Source organism: Colossoma macropomum, unplaced genomic scaffold, assembly GCF_904425465.1.
Source record: "Colossoma macropomum unplaced genomic scaffold, Colossoma_macropomum, whole genome shotgun sequence".
Classification (NCBI taxonomy): domain Eukaryota; kingdom Metazoa; phylum Chordata; class Actinopteri; order Characiformes; family Serrasalmidae; genus Colossoma; species Colossoma macropomum.
In genome coordinates this window covers 14,353,593-14,369,648 of record NW_023494785.1, presented here as the reverse complement: position 1 = coordinate 14,369,648, position 16,056 = coordinate 14,353,593, and the positions used below count along the sequence as shown (strand labels likewise).

Here is a 16,056-nt window from a genome sequence, read left to right as displayed (position 1 = left end):
TGACGGAAATGGGCAATGAAAACACTTTTATTCACTGGCAGAGATTCTTGTATACATGTTTAATTGTTTTACTGCCAAAAAGAATTGGCATTGGTGTTACTTCTGTGTCCTGTATGTTGGTGACACTTCTTAGTGGACACTAGAGGATAAAGGTATGTGAAGGACCAGGAGGTGGGTACAGTGGAGGTGGTGTGTCTCTTTTGAAGTCATGGGACTGGTCTTGACTGGTTCTGTCAGTGAAACAAACACACCACCAACTGATTTTCAGACATGCAAGGAACAAAACACGAACAGGTACAAATATAACTGTATTATGATGAGGTAGCCTATGTTTATGCTGAGGGACAACGACATCAGTGTCACCTGAGGTCATAATCACTTCTGCATGAATCACTGAGTTCCTCTGTGCTCCTTTCTTCTCCCAACGGCCTCCCTGTAGCCACAGACAAACGCCTCCACATCAGCTTCCTCCTGTCACGGCTCAGACTGATGTGTGGTGTTGTGATAGCCGCTGCCCACAGATTCACCTGCTCCTCATCGCTGGAGTCTCTGAACACACACATGCAGTATAGACAGCATGATTGGGGTGGATCTTATAAATCCACTTGTAACAGTGGTTAAACACTTTGGAGAGCATGCATATGGTTCTGCATATGGTTCTGCTTTAAGGGTTCTTTAGTAAAGGGAATGGTTTTATTTAGAACCATAAGTTATATAGAGAATAATTTCATGCTTAAATGGTTCTTTACATGGTGAAAAGGTTCTTCAGATTAATGTAGGATGTGCTGTATATGATTCTATATAGAACTTGTTTGAAAATGGTTCTATATAGCACCAAAAAGGGTTCTTCTATTGTTATGATGTCAAGCTTGTAACAGTGTTTGCTTTTGGGCATTTGTCCAGCAGCAAAGAAAACAATTTTCACTATAGTGTGGACACTGTGGTGGAACATCAAATTGCATACACATATTAGAATAAAACGGTTCTATATAGCAGCAAAAAGTGTTCTTCTACTATAATGATGTCAAGCTTGTAGCAATAGAAGAACATTTTTTGGGGCTGTATAGACTTGTTTTCAAAAAGGTCTATATAGAACCATACACAACACATTCTCCATCAATCTGCTATTTTACCATGCAAAAAAACATTTAAGCATGAAATGGTTCTATATAGAACTCATGGTTCTAAATAGAACCATTTCCTTTACTAAAGAACCTTTGAAGAACCATCTTTTTTAAGTGTGTACCACCAGGTTTTAGCATTTGTCCTGCTGATCCAAGTGGGCTGAGTTGAAGTGGATTTGTTACAGCAGGGGAAAACACTAAACGTTGCAGAGCAGATTTTACCAGCTTTTGAAAACACTGACAGCGAGTGAAAATGCAGATAAATGATGAATGTCTAAAAACACTAATTTAATTGTACGAGTTTAGACCGTGCCTTCAACATATGGAGGCAATATGAGTAGAGACTGCAGGAAAGGAGAGACCTCTGAAAACTTGGGCTGGAGTTCTAAGTGGCTTCTTCCTTAAGCTGGAAGACTGGAGCCCCTCTTGATGAGGATATGAAATTTATTCATGATCCTCCTCCCAAATGTTAGTTATTTCATGCTCTATTAAGTATGTTTGCTGTTGTATCAGTCTATATACATCAGCATTTAAAAGTCTGGAATCACTTGTCAGTTTGATTCTTGTTTTTCAGTAATAATCTGGACAACTAATACCATGTAGTGAAATGTGAGAAACCAGTCGTTCTCCATCCTGGTCTTGCAGTACCACTGCTCTGCGTATTCACAATTCATAAGTACTATATGTTATTAAATAATAAACTATAATTACAGTCGAATACAAAAGTTTGAGCATACTCAGTCAAATTACATTTTAATACACATTTTTTAGTTATTTACTAAGTTTAATGCATACAGGCCAGATTTTGTTTTTTTATTTAGTAGAGTTTATATAGTTAAATTCTGCAAATAAACCATAATTTGCATTAAAATGTACAGTAAGGTGTTTACTGCAGAGGATGTGTTAACTTATTTTCACATAGAAAATCAATAAAATGTAATTTGACCAGGACTGCCTAAACATTTGCATACAACTGTAGATGTAGTTGTTGTTTTTTTTTTTTTGTTTTTTGTTTTTTTTTTTACAAAATTACTGTGAATAGCTAAATGATCAGCAAGATTTGGTCACTGTTTGTCAAATGTGAGAAATTCTGGTGCAGGGTGTCCAATCTTATCTGCAGGTTTTCACTTCAACAAAGCAGGAGGTCACCTGATGAAATGTTTGAAGACTAAGACCAACTGATTAAACAAGTAGAATCAGGTGTGCTCCAGCTTGTTTGGATTGAAAACCTGCAGCCACGTCAAGATTGGACACCCCTGTTCTAGACCTTTTTCTAAGTTCATTCTCAATGCTGTACAGCATTCCCCATTATTAATGTCTACAGTTCTATTCATTATAAAAGATTTCATTTCTACAACTTCCTACAAATTGTAGGAATCATTTTACAATAATTCTCTACAAGTAACAAAATTGGTTTTATATTGTTGAAAACAGTCCAAACTTTTGAACAATGATGCGAAGTTTTTGAACGGTAACGTAATTGTTGAGCATTTCTGTTCACTGTTGATTTATTTCTCTTCTGTTGTTACGAATCAAGTGTAAACCTGTAAACCTCAGGTTTGCCTTCATGTCTGTCTTTTCATAAAGGAAATAACAGTCAACTCACAGCTCCTGCTCAGAGTCTTCCTGGAATGTGAGGGGCCCCATGCAAACAGCACAGATCCTCCCCATAATTCTAAAGCACTGCATGCAGAAACAGCCTGCAGAGACAGAGTTACATGCACATGGTGTCTAGTGTGTATATAGTTCACATACTGTAATGTAGAAAAGACTTAGGCAGCCATGAACCTTGTATTTGTAAAATGTCTTCAGCAGTACACACAATTAATTTAATGAAGAATTGGTTAACTGCAGCAGGTGTTGGATGGTAACTGTGATTACTAGACTTGCTCTGGGAGAGCTTAGAAAATGGTTAAGCTAAGACACGCACATAAGAGCATAATGTATTGTTTATTTGGGTATTTGAAGTTATTGTAATGTTTTGTAGTGTTTTTTTTTTTCCAAACAAAAAATACATTCCCGCTCATATAAATACACTGTTAAAAATTTGGTGTTCTAACTTCAAAAGATTACAAGGCTGCCTCAAATTTTTGGGCAAATTGAACATCTAATGTTTAACAAAACAAAAATCTGCCCATTACTCTGTCTACTTAATTTGAAGTTCAATTAACTCAAATTGTTAAGGCAGCCCAGTAACTAACTTTTTAAAGTTAAAACACCAGTTTACATACATATGTATATGCATATACATATGTTTCCTCACATAGGACTTTCGTACGATACTGTATACACAAGTTGATTCAATATCTATATCTAACATCCAGTGTAGATGTACCCAACCTTCTTCCTGGAGAACATCTAGCTTAGTTCCAACCCTAATCTATCACATCTTGATCCAGTCCATGAGGGTTTAAAATGCATGTGCATACCAGTGTGTTAGACTGAAATCTGAAGAAGGGTGACTCTGGGAGCAGGGTTAGAGATACCTAATCCATGCCATGGTGATCTAAAAGGCAATAATTATAGGAATATGAATGCTAAAAGGATTTGACTGTGGAACCTGTGCAGTTTGGGGTAGAGCAGGTGTACGCATCAGGACAGTCTTTGCTCTTCATCACCGTCCCACAGGCCAGGCAGGACTTATCAAACACACCCAGGAACCTGGCTATGGTGGCTCCACCAGGCAGGCTGCACACAAATACACACATATTTGGCTTTGGTGGCTCAACTGCTGGCCAGGCACTCTAAGCACCAATGTCCACTTTAGCCAGGTGGTAGTCATTCACTGCTACTACAGAAATTAGTAGTATTTTCACAGGTCTTTTCACTGCTATCCCTCTTTCAAGCACCTAACATTAAACCATTCTTAAAGTAGGTTTATCAGAATAGTATTTACTCCAGGACTGGTTAATCATTAGCTAATCCACCCCACCCACCCAAACAGCGCAGGGTATGACTCACCGCAGTGTTAGTATTTGCAGTACACTACTGTGTCCCTGGTCCTCCTTGCCCCTGGCCACCGCCCTTAGCAGAGCTTTCCCCAGAGACCCACGCTGAGAGAGGATATGTCTACGGAGCCACAGGATCCTCTCCTGAAACAACAATGCAGTCATTTGTCTCTTTGTCTCTTCAAGACATATACGTGAATAATTACACAGTAACACATTTTTGTTTGGCTCTGTATTCCAGCATATTGCATTTAAAATGAAACAATAAAACAATGAAGGGGATGCAGTGTATTGTTTGTGGTTAATCGTTATTGTGAAATCAGCCTCCACAATACTGATATTGTAGAAGTCTGAATTATAAAAAATAAACCTTTGATCAATCATGGACATTCTTTGGGTGTGGACGTGTACATGATCCAACAAATATTAATCAAAGGTCAAAATAAAGTAGGCCAAGCTTGCAAGCCAACCCACATTGGGTTACCAGTGTGTTCTTAGTACACTGCAGTTGCAAAATGTATCATTATAATCATGAATATTCGCTAAGCAATGGGATACAGCACACTGGATGAACCATATAGGAATCACAACTCTTTTTAAATATAGACCTCATTTCTGTGGACCATAAACAATTGGACAAATTGCCAGTTTATATTTGATTGGATAATAATGACTGTCCAAAATCTGCAACTCAAAGACATCACCAGACATTGGTTCCTTCCTTGGTGATGCAGTCAGTTTCAGTTTCTGCTTGTGCTTTCAGTTTTTTCTTCTGAAGGCAGAATTTATGCTCAGTGGACCTCAGGATGAATGACTGACTTGGTCAGTCCACTTTTTGCAGCTTTGAAAAACTCCAAAATTGCTTAGAAGTGTGTTTTAAGTCACTGGTGAAGGTAAAACACCATCTAGTAAGCTTTGAGGCATTTGGTTGGATCTGAGCAGTTAGGTGCTTCTGTTCACTTCAGAATTCATCTTGCATCATCAATAAAGTAAGTGATTCAGTTTCAGTGGCAGCCATACATGAGCATACCACTGTGTTTCTTAGATGCTTTGGATCATGAGCATTTCTGTTTTTTCTCCACACTTTCCTCATTCAATCACTCTGGTACAGGTTAACCTTCACCTCATCTGTCCGTGGCGCCTTTTGCTAGAAGGCTTTCAATGGCCTTTTTAACAGATGGAAACTAGTCTTTTTGTTCTTGATCTATTTGAAGTTGATGAATTCTGCTCTTTATGCTAATTTTTGATACATCTTTTTCATACATCTATTGCTGCAACCTAGACAGCGTTCCTGATCTGTCCAATAGATGTTCTTCGTGAATGAAGGTACTACTCAGCCATCCACTACTGAGATCTGTAGCCTTGTTGCTACATCCTTCTTGAACATTTAACATTTGTGCAATGACACAGAAACAGCTGAGCAGCCATTTGTCCTATTACTTATGGTAAGGGGGAACTATGTACACTGTTAAAAATGAAGGTACTGTGCAGGTATGTCAAGGTTCATCAAGATACAGATAATGTAAATGTAGCAATATGTACAATAGAAAATATTGCAAAAAAAAGTATTATTGTATAAAATATTCTTATATGTTTCACTCAGTGCTTGTTTTCAGTACTTAACATTCCTCTCTATAACTCTCCATGGAGAGGTATAGAGAGGAAACTCCTCTATGTGTAGCATTCTTCAAATAGTTACCATTCCATTTGTCTTCCTCCTCCTTTCAGTAAGGACTGGCAGATACACACAGAGGTAAAGCAAAAAAATGAATGTTCACTCTGACCATGAATGACCTGAACTGTGTAATCCTTTATAATACTTCTGTATGGATTATTTTATGGTTTGTTGTATTGGATCAGTTAACTGTTGTGCTGTATTATGATACCTTTTGTGAAAACAACACAATTTTGAAATACAACAAACAGCATGTGTCCCGAAGTATTCAATTGGAGAATTCAACTACTTAAGGTGCATCCATTGCTGATATAGATGTTGAATTGTACAAGCTCCACAGAAAAGCACTGCTAATAGAATGGGATACTCACAAGCATCCACAAATGACATTGTCCAATGCCAAGTGTCAACTAGAGTGGTAAAAATCCCCACCTGCTGTGGAGCAGTGGAACTGTGTTCTCTGGAGTGATGGAGCTCCATCCAATACCTTTAGGATGAGCTAGAGTGGTGTTTGTGATCCAGAACCAAATTATCCAACATTGGTGGCTGATCTCACTAATGTACCTATGGCTCAATTCAATCAAATCCTCACAGCACATGTTCTAACATCTAGTATAAAGTCTTCCCAGAAGAGTAGCGGCTGTTAATAGGGACAAACTCCCTATAATCCCTATTATCACAGTTGATTTCTGAAGAAACTTTTTTTTTTATTTTGCTAAGGGTTCAAACTTGTGCTTTAAAATCCATTTGTGCTGTATGGAAATGCCAGACTGCATTATTCCACTCTTTTAGGTAGAAAAGCAGATGTAATTTCTGAAAAGAATTTAAGAAAAAAAAAAAGAATTTTGAATGAAGTCTAGAGAAATCTTTAGGTATTGTGAAAGGAGGGTTACTGAGAAAAAAATCAGATATTAATGCAAAATGAACCTTTAACACATTTCAGTGCCAGTTGTCTTACTTTTTCTCGCTGAGGATGATAATGTGCACACACAGATCTCTGGAGACGTTTAGCATAACTGCCTCCAAGCACCAGGAAGAAGGTAAGACCATAAAGAAAGCCTGTAAATGAGCAAAGGACAAAAGTCTGCAACTGCAAGTCACCTTCTAGAAAGCAAATTGTTAACCATCTGTACCATAAAACTGAAACTTGTTGTCTAATTGCACCATATAAAATAAAGTTGGCAGCAAGACTTTAGAAGAAAAGCACTTATGTTCTAGTAAGTTAACAATAGGGCTTTTTTCCTTCCATAACTGCTTTTCCTATGCTTAAAGGACACAAACCTGCTTAATCCTAAGTAAATTTTCTGCACTTTGTGTATTTAATGAATCATACATTAACAACTGTAATCCACAACTGAATAATTCTTTTGAAATGTCAGTTTTGGCTTTACTCCCTGATCAGCAGCTACTAGATGGCTGCTTTTTAATGGCTTTTTTAAGCTTGCACTTAAAAATAAATTTTTGTTGTGGTTCTTATAGCTTTATCTGCAATGGGAAGATACTTTGCGTCTGTGTTTTTTTCTACTTCTGCTATCGATAACACTAAAATGGCCGACACACTGAACTGTCTCAGTTCTGACCACTAGATGTCCCTAGATAACTATTCTGTTCACACACAAGTGTGTAGCAGCTTGAATCATCCGTATGCATCAAATACCTATGAATAGGTAGCTTATGTAGTCTGGCTCTAAAGGCTCCATCAGACACTTCTTGCTCAGGATTGTGATGTTTCCTCTCTGGAAGATGTCAAAAGAGGCCACAATGTCCTTGAAGATGTCAGAAGCATATCCAGATCCATTCACCTGGACATCAACAACCACAGGAGCTGGAGAAACACACACCACAGTTCAGTGATGGATCATGTGATGCCAGAAAACAGGAAGTAAATATGTTGCAGAGAAAATGGGGATTTTAAAGTGTGCAATATTCTTGATCTGTTTTATTTATTATTCAACAGATTTTCCTAATGATTGATAGAATTATTCAGTCATCCACTGTGGTCTCAACTCTCGACTCATGAACTACTGACGCAAAGACACAGAAACAGCTGAGCAGCCATTTGTCCAAAAACTTTTGCTCCTCTGAAATTGGGGAACTATTTATCAAAAGGGCAATAATTTGTATAGGTTTCACCCAATATAGATACAAATATTTATAAATATAGATCTTAATACATTATACAAAACTCATATCTGCACTGATTGTGTGTCAGTGGGGACTGAGCGTGCCAGTCTCTTTCTCCCATATTTCAGTAGTGATTACTATTCAATATTTAATGTATGGAAAAGCCACTTATCACAATTTCATTCTCAATCTAACATCATTAAATAAATTAAGTATGTTCACAATTTCTTTTTAATTTTTTGCATGTATGCATCATAAGTCAAAATATGCCGGCAACTAACACTGAACCTAGTTAATGCATGAAGTAATTAAAGCTGGAACCACTTAGTGAGTTAGCACTATTTATTGATAACTGTGAAAGCTACAGGTAAAACTGGTCTAGTTTTTTTTTTCCCTTTTTGCATGCATAAGTGTTCAGCACTACGAAACTCTGGTTGTGGCTTTACTTAAATTACACACACAACAGTAAGTTACCTTACATTGCAAATGTGAGCTAACACACTGGGGTGCTAGCTACCATATTTGAATATTTAGTCATGATTAAGGTTTTTTCACCATCACTGGTGCAAATGTAAACTGTTCTGGACAACTCACAATCCAAGTAATCCCAAACACATTCAGTGATGTTAAGGTCTGGACTATATCTTCTGAAACATGAATAACTTGTACTTAACATCTGTTTTGACTAGAAATTAAACACAAAGGACTGCACAGAACTAATATAGGTCATTTTGATACAGTGACTTTTCAAAACTGCTTATCGTACCAGGCCTAGATATAAAATAGTTTTTATCTCCTTGAAGGAAGCACAGTGACGACGTGACGGTATGCCTCTCACCTCTGGCCACTATCTCTCCCTGAGCCTGGTGATGCAGCATGTCAAACACCCAGAACACCATGAGGTCCAGGGCCATCACCACACAGCCCATTGCCATGTGCTGCAGCAGGGTCACGAGGCCAGCCGCAACAGCCTGCCTCTCACGAGCCGTCATCCGCAAAGAGTCTTACAAGGGTGTGATAAAGGAAACAAGTCTAATTTAGGTTAGCTATGTCTAAAGCATGGATTATTATGTTTGAAAATAGGCCAAGACTTTTTTTAGGCCAGAAATGACCTCATACGTTACTGAATATTATAATTCCAAACTATTATCATTCCAGAACAAATGCAGTTGAATCGCCACCTTTAGATCAATGCATCACAATTCATCAATGCATTCTTACACCACAAACACACTCTTTCTCACAGGGTGTGATGTAGGTGAGTGCCTCTCTCTCCCTGAGAGGCAGTACTGCTGGTCTTCCCTGTCTGGAAAACTTGCGATCCATCTCTACAAACTGCTCTGTTATGTAGAAGTTGTCGAAATCATCCGTGTGAAGGTAATGTTTTTTGTACAGGACAGCCCTGCACACAAAAGCAAAATGCACACACAAAGCATCAGTTAGCAGATTGCATTAAAATGAGTACTATGGGTAAGTGATATGATTATGCTATGTTAAGCCTTTCTGAGCATACTGTGAAGGTAGTCAGCACTTAGAGTCAATCTGAGATCAAAATTAACCTTATTGACCTTTTTACCTTGTTACCTCATATTAAGCATGATTCATCATATAATTTAAAAGACAGAATCTTGCCTCTTTCCTTTTTGTTTGCCCCTAAAACATCATCTGATTTTTGATTAGGTCATCATACACCAGTGGACAGGGAAAATAATATTAGCCATTAATATCATGTTTCACTAAACATAACCCAAACTTTAACCTCCACACAAAACCTAAACATCACTTTTAACCTTAACCTCCACACAGAACTTAAACATCACAAATCTTATACCTAACCCTAACCTTAACTTCCAACCTCCACCCACAACCAAAACATCACCCTGACCCTGACCAAACACTGTTGATAATCAACTGTGTTTCACCAGACATCAGTATCAATAAATAACCTATAGGGGACTCTCAAAATAAAGTGTGACCAAAAGTGCTGAACTCTTTGTTGACATGGCACTGCTGCTTTGCTGGTGTCTGTCTCAAATTCTGCTCCAGAAAAAAATTTGCAATATGTGTCGTGTGTCATGAAAACACCTTAAAATGGCTTAATTAACTGTAGTGATGTGTAGTAAACTGTTGAAAAAAAATACTACTTATTAGCTGGCACACTGTGTCTCTTTCAAATTCTCTTCAATAAAAAATATTGCGATGTGTCATATTTCAAATATTACAATTTTATATTATTGCATTACATTATATTTAACACTCATATTGCCCACTCCAACCCAGTACTTCCATTACTTCATAGAAAGGTGAATATTTGCCTACACTGTAGACTAAAAGGCAATAGTAACTAAGGGTTTTTTTGCTGGACGCACTGTAGGTACATGAACAGCAGCAGGAACAGGCTCACATAGGCCAGCACAGCCATTAGCTCCAGGAAGCGCTCCTGCTCCTGAGCCACCTCCTCCATGATCTCCTGAGCCATTTCCTGCAAGGACTGACTCCTGTTCAGGTTCATGTCAAAGTCCACAGAAGCTGACATGTTGAACTCAAATTCCTTCTTCATTTGATCAAATGCTGCGATAGTCGCTAGTGAGAAAACAACAAACACATGACAAGAACAGGCAACCCATTTATATAATGAGGAAGTTAATGGGCCATGAAAAACCAGCGATATTGAAAAACAGTGTAATGTAGAGTGCAAAGTAAGAGCCTCTGCACTTACGGGAAGCCAGTCTAGTCTTTAGATGTTCAGCAATGTATGAGGGTAAAATACAGAAGAGTTCGCCAACTGTTGAGGAAGAAGTGAGGGAGAAATATTAAATCAAATATAGTCACTGATAAAAACACATCTTTACAAAATTCACTAATATCTTTCACAGCATTCTGAACTGGAGCACGCTCAAAAAGACTTCTACAATTCAGCGGCATTGTAAATGTTTGTCCTGAGCTGTGTGTGCAGTGTGAGGTCATGTTTGGATTTAGAGGCAGCAGTGCCGCTCAGGCAACAGCGGATATAAAACAATAATTCATTTGAAAAGAAAACATGCAGGAAAAGAGGGAAATGGGTGAGTCATGGTCAGGCAGCAGAGGAATGTGATGGGATGGAAAAGCCATAGTGCAGCCTCAGCATTCAGAAAACCTTTAAAGCTACTTCAGCCATTAAACACTGATCCCTTAAAAGCATAAACCTTAAACCACTGACATTGGAGCACAGCACTGATGGCAGACAAAGTAGTGAGCTGTGACAAGTACTTTTGCATAGTAATATTAAACTGAATATAAGCTAAACTACACTGAGTTACCAGAGTAACAAGTTTGACCATTTAGTACCTACACTCACTGACCATTTTATCAGGTACTCCTACCATACAGATGCACTATGTATGTATACAGTTACTGAGACCATCTGCACAATTTATCAGCTCCCCTCTATCCCATTCATTGAGGGATCACTATAGGACCTCCACGTTCAAATATTATTTGGGTGGTGGATCTTTCTCAGCACAGTAGTGACACTAACACGACACTCTTTAAAAAAAGGGTTATTTGAGTGAAGTCATAGATGAGCCACTTTTCTTTCTCTAAAGAAAGAGATATGTAAATGTGAGGAGCCTTTTAAAACAAGGATGCACAACTCTGGTCCTGGTGGGCCGGAGGTCAGCACAATTAGATGATTTGCGAACTCAAACATACCTGATTACACTCAACTGTTAATTGCCAGGTTTAGTGAGTGTGTTTGAATAGGGAAACCACCAAACGTTGCTGGACACCGGCCCTCCAGGACCAGAGTTGTACATCCCTGTTTTAAAGGCTTAAAAGAACCTTCACATAAAGAAGTTATACTTTTAATTCAAGGGTTTTACCTAGAACTTTCTACATTTCATGGAAGTTCTTTAAACTTAAAGAATGTTCTTCACACTCACTCATCTCATTTCCAAAAACAGTTCTTTAAAGAAACATGCAGGGAACGAAAAGGATTCTTCTATGGAATCACACAATGACATTATTAGTGTTAGTATTAGTGTCAATGCTGGATTGAAAACGGCCCAAAAATATCCAGCCAACAGTGGACCTAAGGTCAGAAAGTGAACATTGACGAATGGATAGAAAATAACTAACACTAACTACACCTATATGGTAGATGTCCCTGATAACACAACCAATGAGTGCAGATTCAAGTAGGTGTACCTAATGAACAGGCAACACGGTGTGTATTAAACTGTTATGAATAAATGACGATTATACATTCCTCTAAAATGCTGAAAAATTACATAATAAAACAATGAATTATATGTGCTAATGCATACTAATCACACCATTGCCAATATCACAAAACCAAGCTGGGTTAAAAGGAAAAAAGCAAACTCTATTACAGTAAGGAGTTGGCAGGCTGTGGTCAGAGGTTTCCTGTGAAGATGCTAATTACAGGACTGCAAAGGTTATAATAACAAAGCTGTGGAGAGGCTGACCACGAGTGAGGCCACAGAGAGGTCTGAAGCCATCTACGATGTGGCAGAGAAAGGAGAAGATTGAGAGCAACTCCATACAGTCAGCACGACCCTCATCAAACACTATGTTGCACTTCTTATAGGGTGTGCCCATCTTATCGTTACATACGTCACCGATGCTCGCCAGGAAGTGCATTACATTTCTCAGAGTTCGAGCTGAAAAAAGACCAGAGAAAGAGAGAGACCATTAGAGACATTTCAAAAATTTAGTTATCAATTAGAAAATGCTATTTATTTCATGGGCATGTTAAAGGTCGCATTGTTAGGGTATATTAGATGTAGCTTTTTGTTGTGTAATTAAGCTAAGGCTCATCATTATTGTTGTTTTTTTGTACTACCCATCCTTTTAAGTGTCTCTGTTTCCAACCTGCCTAGTTTTGATTAGCTGCCACAACGTCCAGTCATCTGCAAACGTTTGAACACCCCCAGTCAAATACATGTTTTGCTGATTTTCTAAATAAAAATAAGTTAACACATCCTCTACAGAGAACTTAAATACAGAATTGTTAGTGCAGAATTTCTATTTATTGAGTTTAAGAAAATAAAAAAAAAATGCACAGGCCACAATTCATTTTTTTTTCTCCAATATGTTAAATTCAGCAAATAAACAGGAATTGTGCATTAAAATGTGCAGAAGTGTCTCTCTAGAGGATGTGTTAACTTATTTTCTCTTAGAAATTCAATGCCCAAATTTTTGTATATATCTGTAGTCCAGCTTAGTAGCACTTCATTTAAACCGGAAATGTCAGGTTGCAATTGTAAACACAAGCGTGCTACATTTTCTGAGTAGGTTAAAAGGGATTTCTTGCCCAAACTAGTGACAGCTGCTATTAAAGAACGCATTCATGGACAGAGATAGTTCAATTGCAAATAATGTCACGTTTTCTGTTTGCGTCAAACACCCCCTTGATTCATCTTTTTGAGTATAGTTTCTGTAAGTCCTCTGCTTCGTCCTTTGGTCACTGTAGTACAGTAAGATTCACTCACAGACATGGCGCACAGACTCTGTAAGTGCAGTGATGAAGTTCTGGACTCTGCCGGACAGCGAGTAGGCATTCCTGCTAACATCCTTTATCTTACTCAGCACAGCTACACATCCAGGAAGATAGAAGCACACAGTCACTTGAACATCTAAATCATAGATATGCCATAAAACTGTAAATTCACAATGATTAGATTCATGATTGATTCTTAAAAAAGATTCAGTGCACCAAGTTTTAGCACAGTGGGATTACATTCAGTTATTTTACTAAAATCCAGTATTATTTTAAAAATATACTGAATATGCAAATTTAACTGGAGGAGCTACAGTGATAGAATAAAGACCAAATAATTTTAATTATATTTTTAACTATATTATATTTTAAAATAAAATTATATTTTCATGTTTTAAAATACCCCCAGTTATCTTTTCAACAAAAAAGCCCATACTTTATTAAATATTATAATTATTGAAAATAACTGACGCTGAAAGTTCAAATCAATGCACAGTTATAACAAAATTAAAGTCAGCTGAACACAAACAGTACTCTTTGAGCCCTGAGGATAGCATGTGCTTGCTGTTGGTATCTTTTGTGTTATAAATATGCTGCAGTGGGCACTGTGTGTGTGAACAGCTGCCGTGTATGAGTCTTACATAGCAGAGGAGTAGCAGCTCGCTGCATGAGCAGCTGGGTTTGGTTCATGGCTAATTCTGCCCCACACACCACACTGTCTGCCGCTCGCTCAAAGTTCTCCACTGTGTTGCTCAAGGGGCCTTGGACCAGCAGGGTGAGGATGAGAAAGAGCAGGAACCTTTTGCCCTCCTCTTCAAAACAGAGGGAAAAAACAATAAAATACATTTTAGTGCATGATTGTCGGTAGTTTGCGTACTATTTCTACATCTTTGTCTTAGACTGAATATATGAGGGGAGAGAGGGTGGTGAAATATGATCAGTAAGCATGATGAATTTTAAATGAAAGTGAAATTAAAATCCAGAAACTGAGATTTTGACACAGGCCTAACAAGTAGACCTGTTACATAAACATTTGTGGGTCACTGATATGATGTGTATTTTATTTTTTGTGTCCACTATTTTCTGGTTAAATAATTTAACAAATACATGACATATAATCACATTATTCTACTTTTTCAGTACTTCAAAATACAACCAACAAACATAAGGTAATTTTGAAAGCATTCAACTCATTGCAAAGCATTTGTCTAGAAACTGTGATTTCATTAAATGTCATGCAGCACAACCAACAACAATGGACTTTTATTTTGCTTTTAAGAAACAGAGGGCAGGGTATTGCACCATAAAGAAGGCCCCGAGTGACCTGGTGCAGTGGTCAGCAGTACTTTTTGAATGTCATTTTTGAGTTATTGTCAGGCTGGTTCAGTTGAATGTCCCATATAAACATGTGTTATTACTATAACAAATTTTATTTACTTGAAAAAGTGTATGCATGAACTTGAATTCAAGGACAAAGATTTATTCCAAACGGTGTCCAGGTACAAAGAATAGTTTATACAGATTTAGTCATAAATAACTTTAAAACATAATATTTTTCATTAATGCCTGATTACATCACTTGATATTTTCTGGTTGGTCAAATTGATAAGCCTGTTTAAAAATATATTTATACCATTTTTAATGCTATAAGACATATATCAATACATTGCATAGATTTCTGCAGATACAAAAACTAATTTTTAAAATAATCATTTTAAAAAGCCTCATTTGTCCTTGTCTCATGTATGTATTTTATTGTAGCATATTTATGGGAAATTTGCTTCGATAGTATAGACTGTTGGCAGAAACCGGCAGAAACTATTCTGCGAGAAAAAACAGCAAAGACCAGCATGACAGGTCACCAGCAAAACGATTTTTGGATGCTGGTATGCTGGTTAGTCAGCAAGACCATGATGAGTGACCAGCTAAACCAGCACCAGACCAGTACCAGATCAGCAGAGACCAGCTTGCTCACAGCACTCACTTTAGTTTAGTTTTTTAGTTACTGAAACTTTAGCTTTCTATTTTAGACAACGTTTTATTTTAGAGTTAGACCTAGTCTTTATCAAGCTGTGATATGTTAGATTGTCATTATTCCGGAAACAACACTACTGCTGCTTCTACTTCAGTGTGGATTTAGGCTCCACCCACCTCTGGTTTTATGCTAAAAGTCATATGTATGGAGTCTTACTGGAGCAGAGCATGGGCAGCATCAGTGTTACGTTAGTCCGTACTCGGATGGAGAGGCCCATTCCAAACGCTGTGAAAACAGCAACGGTGGTGGTGGTGATGAGACAGTACCACAGGCCGTAGTTCTGAATATACAGCGCCGTCATGCCATACACAGAGGCGAGGAGGAGGCCAATGAAAAAGCCTACTACACTGCGTCGGGCCTGCTGCATTGCTGAACTACCCAGCAGCCATGACAGACGTCTACCAACAGGTGTGAATACATTCCTCCTGGGTTTCATCCTGAACCAGATGAGAAACAAAATGAGACGTGTTTATCCTGATAATGATACATGAGCTAATATATTTTCTGCACTGTCTTGAGCTTACCTTTTTCTGAAAGTTCTAGGTGATGATATACCTGTGCTGCTAGGACACATTGCTTTCAATCTCAACGCCCAAACAGATGGACACCTTTCTCAGAGGATCTTCTATTAGGCAGCACACATAGGCCGT

General features: G+C 37.9%; 1 protein-coding gene across 1 annotated transcript; it reads right to left on the bottom strand.

Annotated features, from left to right (window-relative positions):
* Positions 1–257: 257 nt before the first annotated feature.
* dcst2 (DC-STAMP domain containing 2) lies at positions 258–15,801 on the bottom strand. Its single transcript, XM_036578814.1, has 14 exons — positions 15,563–15,801; positions 14,013–14,183; positions 13,364–13,465; positions 12,338–12,532; positions 10,591–10,656; positions 10,241–10,454; positions 9,116–9,273; positions 8,710–8,874; positions 7,405–7,572; positions 6,706–6,806; positions 4,086–4,216; positions 3,685–3,812; positions 2,731–2,824; positions 258–549 (listed from the first exon to the last, which is right to left on the bottom strand). Exons 1-14 carry the CDS (start codon positions 15,771–15,773, stop codon positions 360–362), a joined length of 2,094 nt encoding a protein of 697 aa, XP_036434707.1. The 5' UTR covers positions 15,774–15,801; the 3' UTR covers positions 258–359.
* Between the last annotated feature and the right edge of the window lie 255 nt (positions 15,802–16,056).

Excerpts from the sequence above, each read along its gene's own strand:
- dcst2 (XM_036578814.1), bottom strand. The coding sequence starts at position 15,773 with ATGCAGCAGGCCCGACGCAGTGTAGTAGGCTTTTTCATTGGCCTCCTC. Across the intron at positions 10,455-10,590 it reads AAAGACTAGACTGGCTTCCC|CGACTATCGCAGCATTTGAT; the intron begins GTAAGTGCAGAG and ends TTTTCTCACTAG. Across the intron at positions 7,573-8,709 it reads GGGAGAGATAGTGGCCAGAG|CTCCTGTGGTTGTTGATGTC; the intron begins GTGAGAGGCATA and ends GTGTTTCTCCAG.